Genomic DNA, 21,174 nt, shown 5'->3' with positions numbered 1-21,174 from the left:
AATCCTAGATACTGAGTTATTGATTGCAATAATTGTACAGAAATGTGCATGTAATATTTATAACCTAACTTTTTAGTTTTACTAACTTAAAATGTAACTAAACCCAACACATTATTTAACATATAGTAGCTTATCAGTTCCAAGAAAGGTTGTCTGCATTAGTATTCATATAGTTCTCACCCACCCCCTCTAACCTCGTATTTTCTTTCACCAACAACAAACTTCCTTTCTCTGGTTGGCTATGCGCACTTTTCCAGTGTATTTATAGAAGGAACCACTGTAGCTAATCAGAAAATGATTGCACAAGCAGTCATTTGTAGGTGCACAATGTATTAGCTCACCTTTCTTGTAGCACATTGGCAGGAATTGCATGGTCTTCTAGAGTCTGGTGGTTCTGTGTCATCTCCTCTTGTTTTGGTTCCACTGGAGGTGGAGTAGGGGGTCTTCTTTTTCTCTCCTCTTCCTCCCACATTCTTTTTAATTCATTCTCTTCCAACTATAAAGAAAAGAAAATTCTAACTGCTTGAAGTGCATTCTGGGTATTACTATATTACTATTTATATTTTTAATGTTCAATTGGCAAAACACTATATGCCCAAGTACAGACTTATGTTCTTGAAGCCATCTGCCATAGACCAGCAGCAATTTTTTTTAATGAAATTGTAGCATGTTAGATAGACTTACTATGGCAAATATATGTATGTTTCATCTTTCAACATGTTTCATCTGCTTGCCTAACAAACCATACTCTGAGTTATGTACTCCATCTAGTAAATGAGCTTCTCTCTACCCCTTAACATTTTAGGAGTGCAACTAATCCTGAGCTAGTAATAATACTTTGGGGCACTAATTCCCCAAGTAAATACTAAGGTATAGTAAATAGAATACCTAGAAAAAAGTTGAAGCCTAACCAAAACATCAAAGTATAGCAACAAAATGCAAAATAGGATCTAAAATGTCCTCTACCATTCGTCCGTCTAAAGTAACAGGTAGAGCCTTAGCCAACTGTAATTGTACTGACTCACCGTTGTTAGTTTTTCCAGAAGCAAAAATCTTTCATCCCAAGTAGATACTGCTTTTTGGAAGGCTTCATGTCGCTTAATTAGGTTTTCCACTTCATCTACATTGCCACCAAGTTCAGATGACCTGACAATAGGTTCCTGGCTGGAAAGCCAAGCTTCAGCCACGTTAGCATCTCTTCCAAACATAAGCACTTCAAGCACTATAAGAAATCAGCAAGTAAAGATACATTCACATCAGAAGAATAAGTTACCAATTCAGTTCACTTTAGAGTGTAATATGCACATTTTTATGAGGGTATGGTTGCAGACATATTTGTACATATACCTGTACTATAAAGTCAGTTGCTACTGGAAATGTCTATTATCACATCTAACATAAAATCTTTTCAAAAATGCTACGCCACCTGCACAGGCTTTGGATGATTATAAAATGCACTCAATGTTAGGGACATTTTGTTATCACTAATAAATGTGTCATGCAAGTCTAAACTGTCAGTGGATATAGACTAATGAGAACAGTATTTAAGACCAACCAATCTGTAGCCATGCCATTTTTTCCTTCCATTTGTTTTCTGTTTCCTGACGCCTCTCTTGCAGCTGCTCCAGTTTTTCAGAGATCTGTAAGTCACAGATTAATATCAGGACACTGAGTGGTAAACAAAGATGTAAGTAATGATGTATACCTCTAATATCATACAAATGTTTGTAGATAGTCAAGAGTCTTATAGATTCCATGACAGAATTCTAGCAGCTACCACAACCTAAATATTTGTATCCCCACCATCACTGGACATCATTTTTACTCCTTAAGTATTGAAATACTATGCATTGTCTGCACCTAAAGACTTCAGGAATGGCTTGTTTTAAAGCTCATTTTTTTTATTCAATAACATGTATTAAAGTTTTTTTTTTTAATTTTACATTGTGCCCTATCTTTTCTCTATATACAAAAAGAAATGGTTCCCTTCTGGTTTATAACAGTGAAAGCTGTTCTTCTATTTAAAATGTAAATATATACTTGTACGTAAGAAGTACCTTGTCAGAGGCATAATGATTCTTTTCTAGGAGAGAGTTTCCCAGGTTTATGCAGGTAGTAAAACTGTCTGCTCGAGCATCAACCTCTGCCTTAATACCTTGATGATTTTTAATAACCAGATCAGCCGAGGATACATCCCTGTTCAAGTAAAAATAAATGTTTTTGTAGATTTTGTTGAGATCATGGTAAATAAATAAATATTAAAAAAAAGGTTTTACCTTGGTTTTTCCTGAGCATCAATCTGTAAATTGATATCATCCATCCATAACATAAGATCTCTAACCATCCTGAAGAAGCGGAACTTCTCCACTGTGTCCAACAGGAGCTGGCGTCGAGCACTGCTTCCATCTTGCAGCTCTCCCCAAGCTTCAGTTACTGCTTGTTCATGTCTATGGATGTCTGCAGCTTTTTCACCTGCATAGGCTTTCTGAAGCCGAGATGCATCTTCCTGGACTTGTTTCACCTAAAAGGTTTGGCCAAACATAACAAAATAAAACATAAAAGACATAGCATACATTTTTTAACATATTTGTTTACAGACTATTAACAGGCTAAGTTTTATGCATTGACAGCTACAAGAAGCTAAAATTCCAGGTGTAAAACATTATTTTAGAATATACACAGTCTACTAGTTAGTAGCTAGAAGTTGATCATAAACACACACAGTCAAGCAAGGGTGAAGCTAGGATCTAAAGTGAAATGCATTAGACTATACCACTTCATGCAATACTATTGGCTAATTAATGCTACTATATAATAGTACATCTGTTTTTGTTAACATATTCAAAGAAGAATAGATACCTGTATGCTACTGTCAGAGTGGTTTGGCAGTCTCTGTACCCAAACCACTCAATGTGTCCTTGTACTTAATAGAGAAGCCTGCATGCATGATATAGAGGATGCTGTAGCTCCTACAGACTCAGTATTCTGGGAAACACTGATACAGTAAAAAAAAAAGTAAAAGCATACTCCTCTAGAAGCTGGCTTTTAAACCTGTATGTAAGCATACATAGTTTAACCTGAACACAGGTCTATTTTATGTGGTAGATGCACCTCAATTATAAAAGCTCTAGATGTGAGAAAATTTACTTGTGACTTACTTGCGCACTAAGTGCTTGAATATCATGTTCAAAAGTTGTGTGCATACGTTGCATTGCTTCTGCAGTGTTGAGGTCCCTGCCAGTCTCTTCTGGAAGCTGTTTGTGTTTGTCCTGTATCTGACCCAATGTTTCTCGAGCGTCTTGATAGAAACGGTGGAGCTCATAGGATGCAGCTAGCATCTGGCTTCGGGTATCAATCATTTCTAGGAGATCAGCCCAAGCCTCATTGAGACCATCTTTCCATTCAGCTACAGTTGCGTTTTCTGAATGTCCAGATGAAATAAGCTCATCAGCCATAAGGTTGACAGCATCCACCCTTTCTTGGCCAATATTACTGGTGTCACGAGAGAATTCACGAAACTTATCTCTCAGCATCTGGAAGATGAGAAAAAGACAAGCATTTACATGCACTTGCAAACAAAATGTGCACAATCGCACAGTAATTTTCATGCCTATAATGCAAACATTTGACGTACCGTTACATGTTCATAGTCTTGTCCCAACTCATGGGAAGCTGCCACCACTTCACGTTCTGAAATCCAGTGTTCCAAGTCTTCAACATCTCTCTTTAGTTGGCAAAGTCTTTGGTGTTCTTGTAACTTTCCTCTTCTCTCTTCTGCCAAGTCTTTTAGACTAGCATACAGTTTATCAACCTGTCCTTGACGCAAGGTAATGCGGTCACTGAAAAAAGAAAAATATTATAATATATTGCAAAACTATAAGGGAAACAAATACACCAAGATAGTTGTAGTAATATTCATTACTATATTTGCCTATCCCGTAGGTTAAAAAGGTAAAAAAGGCAAAGAGTTGTATAAAAAATATTATTTTAAATTTATTTGAAATTTCATTTATTTCATATACACTAAAAGTTTAGGTTATCTTTAAAAAGCTAACTTTAACTTAAAGTGTCTTTAAAAAGCCAAGTCAAAGGTAATTAGTTTGGGTATGGGACAAAGAAAATACTTTAGGGACCAACTTTTTACAATTTCTAATAATGCTATTTTTATATCAAATGTAAAATAAAGAAAAGCTAAAAAATCCAGATAGTGTCATCTGCCTACCTCTCTGGATGGCTTCTAGAAACCATATCTCTGCTGGAGTTGGCTAGTTGATGGATGGTTTCAGCATAGTCATCAAGAGCTTGCTCCATCACCAGATGTTTCTTAAGCATAGCCTGTGCACCAATCTCATCCTAAAAGAGTAAACAAAAAAAAGGGGAGTGAATATAACTGACAGAGAAAGAAATAAGCACTTGTACTGACAATATCCTCAACAGTTTTTTTTAATGCTCTTTTTGGGGAGATAGTATGTTGTACAAAGATGTAAATAACAAACCTTTGCCTTTTCCTCAGACATCATGTGCAGCTCCTGTTCTCCCATCCAGGCTTCAGCTTCTGCTGCATCAGCATAAAACTGCTGTGCGGCATGGGACTCCTCCAGACGCGCATGCCGCTTTTCTGCCTCAGTGGTAAGCTCCTCCCATGTGTTTCGTAACAACTCTAGTTTCTCGCCTATCTTCTGAGCATCTAGAGAACTGTTCTTCTCCATTGATTTTCCTTTTGCTAAGATATCATCAATTCGAGGCTGATGTCCTTGAATTTCTTTTTGCAGTGTCTGTCAGACGGGAAAAGGAATGAAATAAAAAAACAAAACAAAAACCTAATACACTTTGACATTGATAATAGGCATGCAAACCGTTCTTAGATCCCAGTATAAAAGTCAGGGTTTACAACGTAGAAAAACACATGCCATCTTGTATGACAATATTGTATTGAGCAATTGCACAAGTTGGGCAACATCCATCCATTCTAGAATATCAAAGGAAAAATATAATCTCCTTTGCATAGCAGTGGTATAAAGTACGTGGTTTATAGCCGCACCAAATTTTAACAATTTTTGTGAAAGTACTATTACAGTTGACAACTCCCAAGAGAATGAGCCTTCTTAAAGTATGTAATTATTATCCCAGCATGTCTTGTTTAAGCAGTTTTTACTAACATCTGTCAGACATCTACTTCCATGTTACATTGTGCAGGCATAACATGTAAAGAAAAATGTATGCAGCATATCCAGGACTTTGATGCTAACAAACATTTGTTTGAAGAAAAGAAACATGGAGGTATACAGAGAATAATGCCACTTAATGGGATCCAGTGTAACACCACAGCTTATGTAAAAAATTTTTACTGTAGGGCAGTTTACAGTTAGCAGCTTAAAGCCAAAGTTTTCATTATTATTATTGTACCTCACCTGGTTTTTCTTAATAAGTAGTTGTACAGTTGGAAGGTCTTTTCCGTGCTCTGTAGATACAGCCATTGGCATTTTCTCCTTAACCCAAAGCTTAGAAGAAAAAAAAAAAGAAAAGAAAGAAATGAAAGCTTAACTTTACACACTGGAGGGAATCCATTTTTTAAAATTATACATGACATGTATTATACATTATTAAAGCATAGAAGTGAATTTCCCTAACAAGAAAGGGTGAATAGTTCTTACAATTTCATCTTCCAAATCTCTGTTAAACTGGTGACCCTCCTTGGAAGCCAACAACAATTTTCTTCGTTCATCGAGTGGTGCACGCAGTGTTGAGAATTTGTGTTCTACCATCTTGTGCTTAGAATCTACTTCTACTATATTGGCATCTTCCTGACTCAGAGCTTGGGCCTGACTCTGAATTGCCTCCAGCTCTTTCTCCCTTACTTCCATCTGATTCTCCTGCATCTGAAAGTATACACACACAGAATTATAAAATGTACACAGTATTCCTTAAAAATGAACTACTTCATGTTAATGAAAACAAAAAAAAAATCTTGTACCTGTTGCTTGTTGAGTAAAATGTTAACACTAGTTAGATCTTTCCCATAATCATCTGATTGAAGTTGGTCTTCTAGATTTTTCAACCAACTTTCCAGTGCAGAGCAGCTTTGTGTGAACAGTTCTGCTCTGTTGGCATCAAAAAGACACTGTGCTTTACTCTTGGTAGTGGATTCTAGGTCATTCCATAAGCTATGGAGGGTATCCAACTTTTCTTGTACCACTGGTTCTAGTTCTGGCTTTTCTGCAATAAGCTGTTTCCCCTCCTGAGATGTGAAAGAAGAAAAAAAAACATCAACTACAGTGGGGAGGTTGCAAATTTTGTTTATTTTATCATCAAATCTTTAATACCAGAGACATAGACCACTCGAACTTTCAGCACTTTAGCTCTTTATTTAAAAAGAAAAAAAAAAAAAAAGGAGGAGGTTCAATTGTGATGTTGTGATAAAAATGAGGTCACTGAAGACCATACGGTAATTTTATGCCATAATGCAGAGGTAGACAAACTCTGGCCTTTAGGCCAGATACAGCCTAGCTCGTAGTTTGTTCCGGCCTAGCGCCCCCTATCCCGGACGGCAATCCGCGCCACAGCCAAAACAAACTACCGGAGCCAGAGCCGCCGGAGCTCCAAAGCCGCATGCGGCTCTTGAGCCTCCGTGTTGTGGCTCCCTTCCCCATTTACCGTGGCCGGCATTAACACTTCCGCCGCCGGGGTAAATAGGAAACATTCCCTCTCCTCTGTATTCATTGCGGAAAAGAGGGATTTCCCTTCCCTTCCTGGTGGGGGCAGAGCCATTAGGCCAGGACTCGAGAGAGAGTCCAGCCTAGTGTGCTCCTGCCTACCCCTGAAATGGCCTAGTGGCCAAAAAAGTTTGCTGACCTCTGTAATGTTGCATAGAATCTGCTTTACTAATAAACCTATTTCACCTGGTCTATTTTGTCTAGCCAGTCCTTATTTGATGCCAATTCAGCCATAAATGCCTGGTGCTTTTGCCACTTGCTGTGCAGATTACGGGCTTCATCGTAAGAGACATCTTGGGCAGTCAACATTTTCTCATTGATCCACAAAGTAAGCTGGGAAAAGAAAACAGTGCATTGAATACATCACAACACTACTAAAAATATACTTCTCAAGTGTTTCATGTTTCAGCAAAACCTTTGTCATATTAGCGTTATAGATTATTAAACATTTGACAAAAAAAAGTACTAACTTCTTGACAGTCTTGAAGAAAGTGTTGAAGGTCACGATTATCCTTCAGGCGATTTAAAACTTCAGCAGCTGTTGCTCTGTTTTTCTTATGTCTAGGGAAAACACAATCTCTTAGAAATTTATAAAAATAAAAACATCTTCAACACATTATATCTAGGAAACACATCTATCTTAATGTCACTTAAAATCCCTGTGTTAAAGAAATATACTGGAAAGTCATACATACCTTTTATCAATAGATGTGACCTTTTCCTGAATCTTTTCAGAGTTGACATTTTGCTCTTGAATGAGTTTCTTCCCTGATTCTACCAGCCCTCGAATTTTTTCATCATTAGCATCCATGGTTGTCATAAAGTCCTCATGGCGTTTTATTGCCGCTTCAGCTGCCTGAAGGGTTGATGGCATTTCTATGTGGGATAGCACGTATTCCTAGAAGATAAACAAGTTGTAGATATGCAAAATCAATACAAGCTCCTTCATAGAGATAAAATAGTATGTCTGAAAGCAGAACTTTTACATCAGTACACACGTTACATATTCCAACTTTTTAAATTTTGTTTATGGCAAACCTGCATTCGAGGGATTCCTTTTCTAATATAAAAGGTTTTCCCTGAGACAGGGGATAAGAGTAAATCTAACAACAATTTTTCAAGCAATTTTGCTAAATTAACATTTAAAGTTTTTTTTCAGTAATTTGGAGAGAGTATTTGTTAACTTCAAAAATTACAAATGCATTTTTAAAGATTAAAGAATGATGATATCCTCTGTGAATCAACCCATATTTTTCTAATGATACACTTGAATGTTTACATTTACATTTTTTTTACAGAAATCTATCTATTTCTACTCCACCTCCTCCTAAATAGGGAGGAATAAATAGCTTCAAAGAACGTATTGGCTCCCATTATTAAAAAAAAGACCTTGGGGGGCTTTATCCTTTACTACACTGATGTTACAAATGTAAAATATAGTCTCTTTCAATCTTGGGGGTTACACAGCAAACAAACCCAAATTCAGCTTTAGCTTAAGTGATTTCATGAAGCTTAGCAGTAGGTCTCAAACTTTAGCCCTGTCCAGATCAACAGCTGTGTCTTTTTGTCTAAAGTGTGATAAGGTTATGAGGTCCCCCTTGCACCCAAGTGTTCTCCAGGGGTGTCTCCACACTAACAGTACATCACTGTACACATGGTTCTATTACAAAAACTACACTCTTCAATTTAAACTTGGGGACTGCATCATCAATTTTCTGGTCAGTTCAACAGATGTGTCACAAAATAAGGCTTTAACTGTGTAATCTTCCATATCTACTCAACATTAAAAGGTCCACAATGATGGACACTGCCTATGTATTTTTAATATGACACATTTTAATATCATTAAAACACTACGGGCATAAAAACTTAGCAAATCTATTTACCTGGTTATTTAGGAAGCCTTCTACCTGTTTAGCATCTCTAAGGAACACTTGGAAACTGTAACCTTGAGACAGCAGCTCATGTCGGTTCTCCCACATCTGACCCAGCTCATTCCAGCCAGTATCCAGAGCCTTAAGTCGCTGTTGAAGGAACATATACTGGGCATCAGTCTGACCATGAGTGACTTCTTCACCAACATCTCTGATCCTTTTGTAGTCTGCTCCATAACGTTCAATTTCATTCTTTATGCTTTCATGTTGTGCAAGCAGACGTTCTGCTTCCACCAAGTCAGCAGGGACATCTTCAGATGCTACAGCAGTCTGAGCTCGAGACAGCCAACTCTGGAAGTCATCCAAGTCACGCAAAAATCCTTGCAACTTGCTTGCTTCCCCAAGTGTTTCTTCTCTTCTTTTCATTGTATTCTTCAGTTCATCCCAAGTCTCATCTATCTCAGATAAGCGACCAGTAATGGCCGAGGCTCTTTGTGGGTGTTCTAAAGCCAGCTTTTCTGCTTCTGAGCGAAGGTCCCCAACTTTTCCTTGTATGGCCTCCAGATCACGTTCCATACCAGTGAGCTTGCGTTGAAGGGCAGTGACTCCTGCCAAGTCATTTCCCAGGCTCTGCGTGGACTCTATAACTTTGGTCTTTTCTCTCATCCAGCAAATGGTCTCATTGCATTCCAAATGATAATTTTGAATTTCTAAGGCAGAGTCAAGAGCATTCCTCTTCTGACCAACCAGTTGGCGAAAACGATTCCAACTGCAAATAGTAAAGGAAGTCATATGTAAAGCCTATATGGTTTAAAAACATGAATTGTAAAAAAGAGGGTAAATATTATTCTACAAAAATATGTGACATTGTCTGTATATATATAGTCTATAAAATTGCCATTACACATCTTTCACACTTAAAGGGTTCCATGGGTAATACATGCATAGAGATGTGTTTAAAAATGAACACACATAGTGGTCAATAGAAGCAGTAATTCATTACAAATTTCTTGGTCGACATGTAGGTAGCGATTACATCTGAACATTACTTAAAGTATATTTATATTGTTACATAGTAGGTTAGGTTGAAAAAGGACATAAGTCCATCAAGTTCAACCACTAGGGAAATAAACATATCCCAGATATAAAACCCTATAAGACATAGTTGGTCCAGAGGAAGGCAAAAAAAAACTCTTGTACAATTTGCTTCAACAGGGGTAAAAAAAATCCTTCCTGATTCCGTGAGGCAATCAGGTGTTCCCTGGAACAAGTCTCTGTTATCTTTACTTTAAATCCTTATTACCCAGTTATATTCTGTGATTCCAGAAAAGCATCCAGCTTTTTCTTCCAGCAATCTATAGTAGTTGCTGAAACTACTTCCTGAGGGAGCCGATTCCACATGTTTACAGACCTTAAAGTGAAGAATGCCTTCCTTATCCAGAGCTTAAAGAGTGCCCTCTTGTTCTTTGTAATAATCTCAAAATGAATAATGAGGAAGAGAGTTTTCTATATGGACCATTTATATATTTATACAGGGTGATCATACCCCCCCTTCTCAAGGGAGAACAGATTCAGTTCAGCTAATCTCTCCTCATAGCTGACCTCCTCCATTGCTTTTATTAGTTTTGTTGCCCTTCTCTGCACTCTCTCAAATTCCACAATGTCCATTTTGTGAACTGGTGCCCAAAACTGGACTGCATATTCCAGATGTGGTCTGACCAATGCTTTGTACAGTGACAGGATTATGTCTCCATCTCTGCTGTCTATTCCTCTTTTAATACAAGAAAAGTACTTTACTAGCTTTAGATGCATGCAGCTTGGTATTGCATGCTGTTATTAAGTTTATGATCTACCTGAACCCCTAGATCCTTTTCCATTTCTGACTCCCCCAAATGTATTCCCCCTAGACAGTATGAAGCATGCATGTTGTTAGCTCCCAAGTGCATAACTTTACATTTATCTATGTTAAATGTCATTTGCCATTTGGCTGCCCAATTAAACAGTACATACAGGTCTGCTTGTAGATTATAGACATCATGTATGGACTTATTTCCATGACATAGTTTGACGTCATCTGCAAAACACAGAAATTGTACTTTTAATCCCAAACTCAATATAGTTTAAAAAGGTTAAACAGTAATGGTCCCAACACTGAACCCTGGGGTACACCACTAATAACCTTAGACCATTCAGAGTATGAATCATTAACTACAACTCTCTGGATGAAGTCTTTAAGCCAGTTCTCTATACATTTACAGATTGAATTTTCCAAACCTAAAGCAGACCTTTTATTCAAAGTAAAATTATTATTATTTTTTTTTATTTTTATATTTTTTTTTAACTGCAACACCATTTTTTATTTAAAAAATATGATCAAGACTAAATGGAAGTGAAGAGCCTCCCAGGATACATACGTAATGCATCCCAGGAGGCTACTGGCTGCTCCTTCTGTGCATGCGTGATATCAGGCATGTGCAGAAGAGCATTTTCCTGCACTGAGGGGTAAGAGATGCCTATCTTATGTACGCGTATTGAGATCGGCTCGCTTTTTTTTTTTTTTACCCTTCTACAGCAGGTTACATCACCTAATCTTTCATCTACACAGTGATTTAAGGTTCCGTTTAGTTCCGCTTTAATTTAAAACTAGTTGCTTTAAAAAAGTTGAGGAACTAAACTAAACAAAAAGTAGTATACATGCCTAGGTCCTGACTCCTAAGCTTTGCACAGCCCAGGAGACCTACAGCCCACAGCAAGACCCCAGCTTTGACAAAGAGTTGCAGCAGCTAGGCGAGAATATGGGGATACATTTTTAAGCAGCAGAAATGGTGACGGGGGTGTGGCTTTGTGGGTTTAGAAGATGGGGGCTTAGAGCTCTCTCTCTCTGTTCCGTGCTGGCACTGCAAACACTCACCAGCTGCAAACACTCACCAGCAGCCATGGGTAAAGCTAAGCAACCCAAGGCTATGAAGACCCCCTCCACCTTGGGGCACCGGTCCGGATCATCCCAAACCTCGATTCGGGATTATATTGAGGATTCCCCTCCAGCGGCCTCCTCACAAGCGACCATGATGAAGCCTAATCCTCTGGCTGAAGGCCGACGGTGTGGTCTCACCCTCAGTCGAAGTCTCCAGGACTGCAACAAGCGTCCAGGATACTTGCTCCTCCTGCCTCTCATTTGATAGCAGGCACTGTGGATACAGCACGCCAGAATGGTCCAGTGGTGAGTCCTTCCTCCCCTCCTGAGGCCTCCCCTTCTTCCTGCAGCCATTCTGGTCCACAGATCCTGATGCACAGACATATGCAGCTGCAGCTAGCCCTATCAGGATTTACTAACAAAAATGGGATTATTTGCTTAACCCCTGCAAGTGTCCAAGACCCATCTGCACACAGATCTATTGATGCTCCACGTGTTTCCGGTGGGAGAGAGCAGGAGGCCCTAGGGGCTTCTGCTCCACCTACGCCACATAATACTGTTCCATCCACTTTGATGGGGTTACCTGACGAATCAACTGCTCCCCTGCCGACAGACTTGGGTTTCCAGTTGTATTGGAGGAATGACTTACAAAGCCTCCCCACAAAGGCAGAAATTAAAACCCTCATATCACAGGTATAAACCATGTGTAGATCACAAATTGGAACCATGCGTAATGATCTCCAGTCTTTAGCAGGGAGAGTGGAGGGCTTTGATGAGGAAATACAACAGGCTAAGGGGGACATAGACCACCTTGGTCACAAATCTTGTGAATATGACACGAAGCTTAGAGACTTATACTGCTACCTAGAAGATTTGGATAAAGGGCCACAGACATAATATCTGGGTCCGTGGGCTACCTTAAATGACTCAAGCTGCGCATCTATCAATCAAACCATTTTCACAAGCTATAATTATTAACATTATAAGACGGCCCTCTTCCCAAGCAATTAAATTCCACCAAGCGAAATCTGCTGTTTGGCCGATTATGAGCAGAAGGATGGGATCATGACAAAGTATAGGAACATGCACAATCTGGAATTTGATGGGGCTCCCATTCAACTGTTTCAGGATCTCTCTTGACACACCCTACAACAGAGGCGTCTGCTGCAACCCCTTTCCCAAAACCTTCCGAGACTACAATATCCCCTATCGTTGGCGTTTTCCCTTCAGCGTAACAGCTTGCCAGGATGGAAAGTCCGCAACCATCCGCTTCCTGGAGGACCTCTCTGCCTTTTGTGAGAACTTAGGAATTGACTGTTCCCGATTACTGAGTTGGGAAGCAGAGGCCCCTCCACTTCCGAAGCCTCCCCGCTGGCAAACGGTTGCTCCATCCTACCTCTCCACCGGACCAGATGGGCCAGGACCGGAATTATAGATGTTCTTACTCAGCCTGGTATATCAGACAATTCATTCCGTTGAATTGCTGGATAGCTACTTAATTGCTGTGGGATTGGGGTCCTGTGCAGGAGGATTACTTACGTTTCTTAGTGTTTAGCTTTACCCTCCACACTTGACCTCACTTCTCCTGCAACTATTATGGTTGTTCATATTATGACTCGACCACTTTTTCTAACCTATTGGAAATGTCTTGTTTACAATTTGCCCATGTTTGCTGGTTAACTGTTTGTATTTGTCTTTTCTATTTGTGGCCCTGTGTTTCCGGCATGGACAAGGTTGCACCTATTGTGCGTTTATTTTTCATGGTGCCCTTTGGGGGCTCCAAGTTTGCTTACCACCTAGGGGAGACCTCTCCATTCATCCTTCTATTTAGTTCCCCTTCCCTCCTTTTTTTTTTTTTTTTTTTTTTTTTTTAAACCTAAGGGGTTTTTTTTTTTTTTTTTTTTTTTTTTTTTTTTTTTTAAGAGTACAGGGGATTGATGTGTTTTTTCCTTGTTACTGTTTTCCTATTTTTTTCCCTCCTCCCAGTTGTTTTTGGGTTTTCACTACCCAGGAGATCCCATTCTTTTCACTTTGCACAATTGGGCCTGTGGGGCGCCTTTAGGTTCGGATGGCTGAGCCAACTTGAGCTTAGCGTCCCTTTATTAGTCTCAGCTTTACTGATGTACGCCGTCCGCTTGCCTTTAAGGTACATAGCTACACACATCTCCTAATTTCCATTATGAAGACTAGAATACTGTCCTTTATTGTCAAGGGCTTAAACTCCAATACAAAAAGAAAATTAGCCGTTAGGGAGTTTAAGCGCCTTGCAGTAGACGTAATCTTTTGAAACCCATTTTGACCAATCTGGTACCTTTAACTTTGCCTCCAGATCATACCCTGCATCCTACATGGCGAACTCTCCCAACAGGAAAAAAAAATCAAGGGTTGCAATGTCATTTAATAATTTTCAATTTACCCGCATCAAATCAATTCATATCTGCAGTCCTGTCTAGTTTGGAAGAATATGAACACACCTATCTTATAGTGGGAGGTGATTTTAATCTGTTTTTTTCACCCACATCTGATCGCCTTCCCACACCCTTCGGTGATTCAACACTCCTGCACATTCCGCCAAATCATTAGACGCTCCTGCCTATATGACTCGTGGAGGATACAACACGCCTCAACTAAACAGATCTGATTTTACTCCACTCCACTCTACTCATACCTGATAAAACTATCTTTTGGTTAATCTCCCATTGCTACGCAATTGTTTTTCCACGGAGATTCATCCAATAACCTGGTCATATCATGCCCCGGTCACTCTAGATGTTATTTTGTCCCAATCTAAGACCAGACTGTCATTGGCTAAATGACTTTCTTCTTAAACAGGAATTAACATATACAACAAATTAAACAATTTACAAGCCCTATATTTTTATTTTGAAGAGAATGAAGGGTCAGTGGCACACACGTAAACACTGTGGGAAGCCTACAAATCAGTTATTCATGGTCACTGTATTGCATTAGGTTCCCTGCCTTAAGTGGGTCTCTAACCTTCAGCGCTCCCTTAAGATTAGAACCTTGAAAGCCTTGGTGTCCCCTCCACTCTAAGCTGCAAACTTTAGACTCGCGAAAAGTGAGCTGGATGATGACATGCACCCGTCAGCTAAATTATTATAAGAGAAACAAAGCGGACACATTGCTGGCGCGTAAACTGCGAGACTATTGTCAAATGGCATCCCCCGCCTCTATTAAAGATGAGACGGGTACCCTATTTTATGACCCAGCAAACATACCCTTTAGATTTAAGACCTACTATAGTCGACTTTACAGAACAGTACATCAAAGAAGAGTTCACAAGGAGTCCTTATTCAGGCTAAAATTGACACATATCTGGCAAGTATCTATTTGCCTACCATTTCGGTGGAAAGTCTGAAACAACTTACCGTATTTTTTGCCATATAAGATGCACTTTTTCTTCCCCAAAACTCGGGGGGAAAAGTTAGTGCGTCCTATACGACAAATGTGTTAAAAAAAGTAATTAAAATATTATACTTAATCCCATCACCGGAAATCACCGAAGGTATCCAACAACCTCCGTCCAATAAGGCCTCCCTTTCCGCCATGCTAGTGATAATACAAGGAGCGTGATGTCATCATTGATATTTTAAATAAACGCAAAACGCCTTCTCTGGTCCTAGGCTTGGATGCAGAGAAGGCCTTTGACAGGCTCATTTGGCCTTTTATGTTCTCACCCTCCGTCGTATTGGCCTAGCTGGACCTTTCTAGCAAGTGATTTGTTCCCATTAGCTGCAGTTAAACTTCCCCATCTGATATACAGGGGGTACAGGTAAGGGGAGGCCCATTTAAGATCTCGCTTTATGCAGAGGACATCCTCCTCACTTTGACAAACCCTCTTGTCACACTTCCTAACTTATGGAGGGAGCTTCGGACATTTGGAGAGGTTTCTGGATATGATTAACTTTCAGAAAACTGAGGCCCCCCCCTTATTTGTACCACCTCTACTACTTAATTATAATTTATTTTTCCAAAAAAAAAAAAAAAACGTATTTTTTTTACTTATTTAATTTATTATTTTGACATGATTTTGTCTTTCAGACTTTAATATACTCCTACTATTAACATATACTGTAAAATACATTTTTAGACATATAAAACGGGACAGAAATGAACCACTGAGGAGGTTAATAGCAAAAAGATCAGATCTGAACATGGTCCCTTAAAGGATGTCTTGGTTGGGTTGGTAACTGGGGATAAAGAAACTGCGGATTTACCAAATCCTTTGCAAACACTTAACTAACACTTTTGTGTACACAAAATTAAAATAGCAATGTCACAGCCATAAATGTCTCAAAATTGATATGACTGAGTCAGTTGGGCAAAGTTAAGGTTTACAAAGCACCAGGACCCAAAGGATTACATTCATGTGTCCTCAAAGAGTTGAGCTCTGTTATTTTAAAGCCATTATTTCAAATTTTTAGAGACTCTTTAGTCACTGGCATGGTACCAATGGAATGGCGTAAGGCCAATGTGAATCCTACCTTTAAAAAGGGAGCAAAGTCATTACCAAGTAACTACAGACCGGTTAGTTTAACGTCCATAGTTGGAAAGGTCCTAGAGAGTGTGATAGACAAATTGACTCTCTTTTTATGAGGAAGTAAACAGGTAGACAGTGGAGTAGCAGTTGATATAGTGTACATGGACTTTGCTAAAGCATTTGACACCGTACCCCACAGAAGGTTAATATGCAAGTTAGGGTCAATAGGTTTAGAAAAGTCAATCTGTAAATGGATAGAGAACTGGCTTAAAGACTGCATCCAGAGAGTAGTGATTAATGATTCATACTCTGAATGGTCTAAGGTTATTAGAGGTGTACCCCAGGGTTTAGTGTTAGGACATTTACTCTTTAAAATCTTTATAAATGATATACAGTTTGGGATTAAAAGTACCATTTCTGTGTTTGCAGATGACACCAAACTATGTAATAGAATTAGGTCCATACAAGATGTCTATATTCTTCAAGCAGACCTGGATGTACTGTTTGATTAAGCAGCCAAGTGGCAAATGACATTTAAATAGATAAATGTAATGTTTTGCACTTGGGGGCCAACAACATGCATGCTTCATACCGTCTGGGGGAAATCAGGAATGGAAATGGGTCCGGGGGTTCTGGTAGATCATAGACTTAATAACAGCATGCAATGCCAAGCTGCAAAATCAAAAGCTAGCAAAGTACTTTCTTGTAATAAAAGGGGAATAGACTGCAGAGATGGAGACATTATCCTGCCCCTGTACAAAGCATTGGTCAGACCACATCTGGAATGTGCAGTACATTCTTGTATATTTTTGGCCATCAGTTCACAAAAAGGACATTGTGGATTTGGAGAGAGTGCAGAGAAGGGCAACTAAACTAATAAAAGGAATGGGGGAGCTCAGCTATGAGGAGAGATTAGCTGAACTGAATCTGTTCCTCCTTGAGAGAAGACGTTTAGGGGGGATATGATCACCCTGTATAAATATATAAATGGTCCATAAAGAGAACTCTATTCACTTTGAGATCATTACAAAGAAGAGGGCACTCTTTGCGTCTGGAAGAAAATAAGTTTGGGCTCCAGATAAGGAAGGAATTCTTCACTGGTCTGTGAAAATGTGGAATAGGCTCCCTCAGGAATTAGTTTCATCAACTACCATAAATTGCTTTAGGAAAAAGCTGGATGCTTTTCTAGAACTAGGTATTAAACTTTAAAGTAAACATAGCAGTGATTGTGGAGAACCAAGGAACATCCGATGACCTCATGGAATCAGGAAGGAATCTTTTTCCCCTGTTGAAGCAAAGTGTACCAGGGGTTTTTTTTGTCTTCCTCTGGACCAACTATGTCCATAGGGTTTTATATCTGGGATAGCTTTATTTTCCAAGTGGTTGAACATGATGGACTTATGTCTTTTTTCAACCTGACCTACTATGTAACTATGTAACATGTGGACAGAATTGAAATAGACAAAGTCCACGTGTTCCTGTCTAAGAAAGCCCCCAAATGCCCACCAAGGGATAATACCATCATATTCTACTACACTAAGAAACATTTTGCTTGCAGTAAGAGAGAAGAGATCCATTAGCTTTCAGCTATGTGCAATACTAGCTTTCATGTGTTTAATAGAGGTTCACAAATGGGTGCTAAAATGGCACTAAACTTGTTTTACATACCCATATTCTGAGTCATAGAATTTATTGTGTTCTCTTGTGTGGTCACCATAACACACTCATTTGTTACTTCCAAGATTTGTGCGAAAATATGCCTCCCTACGGAATTCCACAGTGTCTGCTCTAGAAAAACTGAAGATGTACCAGATCAACCTAAACAGTCCTGGCTTCTATACAGTTGCAGTTTGTCACTAGAACAGGAATGGAAAGGAAATATTTCAAAGCAGACATGTTGTGTTGACATGGGAAGATTTGTACTAACTTACTATTTTCTTTTCCAGACAAAAACAAAAAAGGAAGTTTAAACGATTCCCTAAAATATCTAAACGTTTTATGCGTCTAAAAACTGGAACAAAAATTATATAGTATATGGCAGTGTACTGGGTCATAGTTTTTTTTTACAACACAAGATTTTCATACACTGTACTAATTTATGGGGGAGCCATGGCAGAAGTAGCTCAAAACTTTCAGTGGCATTTTACTGTGGCAAAAATGTTTAAGGGTTTATTGGTTTGATAACCATAAATTCTCGCAGCACACACATTTACAATGTTGTCTTAGAGTAGGCCAACAAACATTGGGGAGGGGGGAATCCTTACCGAGCATTTAGCTGATCTTGCAAGTCTCTGATACTTTCTTCATTTCTGTGGTCGGTGCTGAGAAGCTGCCCGGCCACGTCATTCACAGATGCTATCCTGGTAGCCAAGTTGTTCATTTCTGCTTCCAGAGTCTCAAACCTTTAAAGGAAGCATGAAAAAAAAAAAAAAAAACATGTAAAACGTGTGCCTAGATTAAAAACCCTAAAGTGGCCCTAGAACAGCAAATTTACTGACTAGGTGCCTAGGTGAAATATCTTGTGGCTTTAAATTCATTGCAAATGGTGCTTCAAGTTGGAATTCTGGTCTGTACAGTACAACTGGAACAACACTGTAAGGTTTAACAATGTAGAGGCATGCCTGACCTACTGTTCTTTTCTATTTACTTGAACAATGCACAATCTACCTTTAATTCTGGTAAAAGTACAAACAAACACAAAGCAGGCGAATTTCAGTTTTTAAAATGCATTCTTTAGCCTTCAAGCCCACCCAATTCTGTTTCACTGCATACTACGCGCCCATCAATCAGCAGATTCATTACTTCCTGTTAACATGTTCTTTGGCAGCAAATACAAATGTTGCAGAACCCCAATACTGACCCTTTTGCCTACCTAAATTTTAAAACCAATAGCAATGTATATGATATCAATGTGCATTATGTTACAAATGAGGGTAAAAGACTGCTTTGTAAAGATCAGCTTTCCTGATGTTTATTTTTAACTGACATTTAATCACAAGCTGAACTGTGAGTATATGTTATACAGAAAAATTTGATATCTTACTGACTCTCCCAAAGATCAATAACATCAACATAGAAATAAAATCTCAATTCCAGGGAGCACAGATTTTTGATGAATATTTAGAAGAAAAGATTACTTTACACTTTCTTTATACCGCCTCTGCCACACAACAATGAAATATGGATAGGCCGCTGGAACCTCTCTGTACAACATAAAGCTAAAAGTTCCTTATTGTACAGACTGTATTCAGAGTCTGTATTCAAAGATTCTGGAAAGTAGACTTTCCAAAGAAGTCGCAGGAGACCAGTCTGATGAAGCTGAGAAAGCCTGCAGGGGGGAGGAATAAGACAAGTCCCATCTCCACTGAACAATACTAAAAACTCTACTCTTGCAGTAGGGAGAGCAACTCTGTGCTTTCTGCAGCTTTTCATTTTGTTATAGTACTGTAGGTAACCACCATAGCTATAATGCAAAAAATACAAAAAATAAATACCTTTGTTGGACTACTTCAAGGTCTTCTAGCTTTTCTGGAATGTCCATTACATTAAGCCACTGCTCCTTTTCATCAATCCAAAGAATGCAAGCATCAGCCTCGCTAAACATTTTATGAAGAGCCAGGGAATCTTGAAGTGCTTGCTTACGGTGAGCAGCTAGGGTTACCAGCTCTTCATATCGCTGCTCTAAAGCAGGGAGTCTTCCATCAACCTCAGGAGAATGAGAGTAAGCTGGTGGCAGACAGCGAGCTTGTTCATGCAAAGTGTCAATAGCTGGTCGGTGGTTGAGTATCTCTTCTTCAACATCTTTATGTTTCTTAATTAGTGTCTGTGTAGAATACTCATCATGGCCTACATCACTTGTGGAAACCAAGCGCAAGGTATCCAAAATCCAGACTTCAGCATCATTGGCATCAGCTTGGAATTGATAATAACTGTAGGCTTCCCTTAGTCTATGCTCTCTATCTTCAGCAAGAGCTTCTAGTTCTTTCCATTGACCTCTTACATCTGCTATCTTTTCTTTAATCTCACCGGCTCCAAAATGACCCTCTGCAATCAATTTTTCTCCCTCGGCTACTGTCTGACACAATGGCCCAAAACGACCACTCATTTCATCTCGGAAGGCATTATGTTTGCTTAGTAGCCTCAGCGAACTGGTGAGATCCTTTCCATGGTCATCAGATAGCAAAAGGCGACTTTGTTCCCGTATCCAAGCCTCCTCCTCACCCATATCCCAGAAAAATTTCCAAAGTCGTCGCGATTCTTCTAATTTTGACCTTCGCGCGGCTGAAAGCTCACATAATTCTGCATAGCGCTGTTCCAAAAGATGCACTCGCTTTCTCACTACCTCTGGATCACAAGGTTTGTAGCCTACAAACAAAATCAGAAAACATGAACGTTAAACTTTTTTTTCACTGTCATAATCTTATATTATTTTTTCACTATATTTGCTTTAAAGTTGCTTTTTGATGTCCACATACCTTCATCATCTGACATGAATTTCTGAGCCACTGCTGTAACAGATTTTACACGTTCAGCTTGGACAGAAATATCAGCCTCCACTAGAGTATGAGTTTGGAGCAAATCTTCCACTCCGTGGAGGTGCTTGCCATAATCCTCAGATTGCAGACGACCCTAGAGAGGAGAATTACCAAACAATAACTTACAAACTGTACTATACATGTATTCAGTAAATGCTTGAGTCTCATTTCATACCTTCATATCATCTGTCCAATCCATGAGATACAACAGATCTTGAAACATTCTCTGCAATTCTAGGTTCATTAGAAGCCTCTGACGTCTGGCTGCTACCAATTCCTTTAAGTAATCCCATAACCGTGATACATTGCATTTGCGAGCCAAAATCCTCCGAATGTCATGATAATTCTCTGCTTCCAATTCATCTGCAACTGCATTTACAGCTTGCACACGCTCACTGTAAGCAATGATGTCCGTCTCAATAGCTTCATGTTTTCGCACTGCAGCCTCAACTGCAGCCAAGTCTAAACCAAAATTATCCTAACATGCAATAGTAAAAAAAAAAAAAAAAAAAGTAAAAAAAAAAAAAAAAAAAAAAAAAAAATCAGTCTAAGGGTGATCATACAAATACTACTTAAATGACAACATTGCTATTACCTACAATATAAAAAGTAGTACATTTACCTGTGAGACAAGACG

At 39.1% G+C, this 21,174-nt stretch overlaps 1 protein-coding gene across 1 annotated transcript in view; it reads right to left on the bottom strand.

The window, feature by feature from the left end:
• The window catches only part of SPTBN2 (spectrin beta, non-erythrocytic 2), a gene marked incomplete in the record, with an annotated part of 95,615 nt that overhangs the window by 8,998 nt on the left and 65,443 nt on the right, over positions 1-21,174 (bottom strand). The window contains 20 exon segments of the mRNA XM_072423025.1: positions 342-496; positions 1,026-1,222; positions 1,556-1,640; positions 2,058-2,196; positions 2,277-2,521; positions 3,159-3,533; positions 3,635-3,839; positions 4,223-4,353; positions 4,497-4,775; positions 5,412-5,501; positions 5,655-5,879; positions 5,975-6,238; positions 6,900-7,046; positions 7,184-7,274; positions 7,409-7,611; positions 8,600-9,356; positions 18,267-18,404; positions 19,497-20,367; positions 20,478-20,631; positions 20,713-21,015. Coding sequence (XP_072279126.1) covers positions 342-496; positions 1,026-1,222; positions 1,556-1,640; positions 2,058-2,196; positions 2,277-2,521; positions 3,159-3,533; positions 3,635-3,839; positions 4,223-4,353; positions 4,497-4,775; positions 5,412-5,501; positions 5,655-5,879; positions 5,975-6,238; positions 6,900-7,046; positions 7,184-7,274; positions 7,409-7,611; positions 8,600-9,356; positions 18,267-18,404; positions 19,497-20,367; positions 20,478-20,631; positions 20,713-21,015 — 5,054 coding nt within the window.

Source organism: Pyxicephalus adspersus, chromosome 9 (assembly GCF_032062135.1).
Source record: "Pyxicephalus adspersus chromosome 9, UCB_Pads_2.0, whole genome shotgun sequence".
NCBI lineage: Eukaryota > Metazoa > Chordata > Amphibia > Anura > Pyxicephalidae > Pyxicephalus > Pyxicephalus adspersus.
This window is presented reverse-complemented; position numbering and strand designations above follow the sequence as displayed.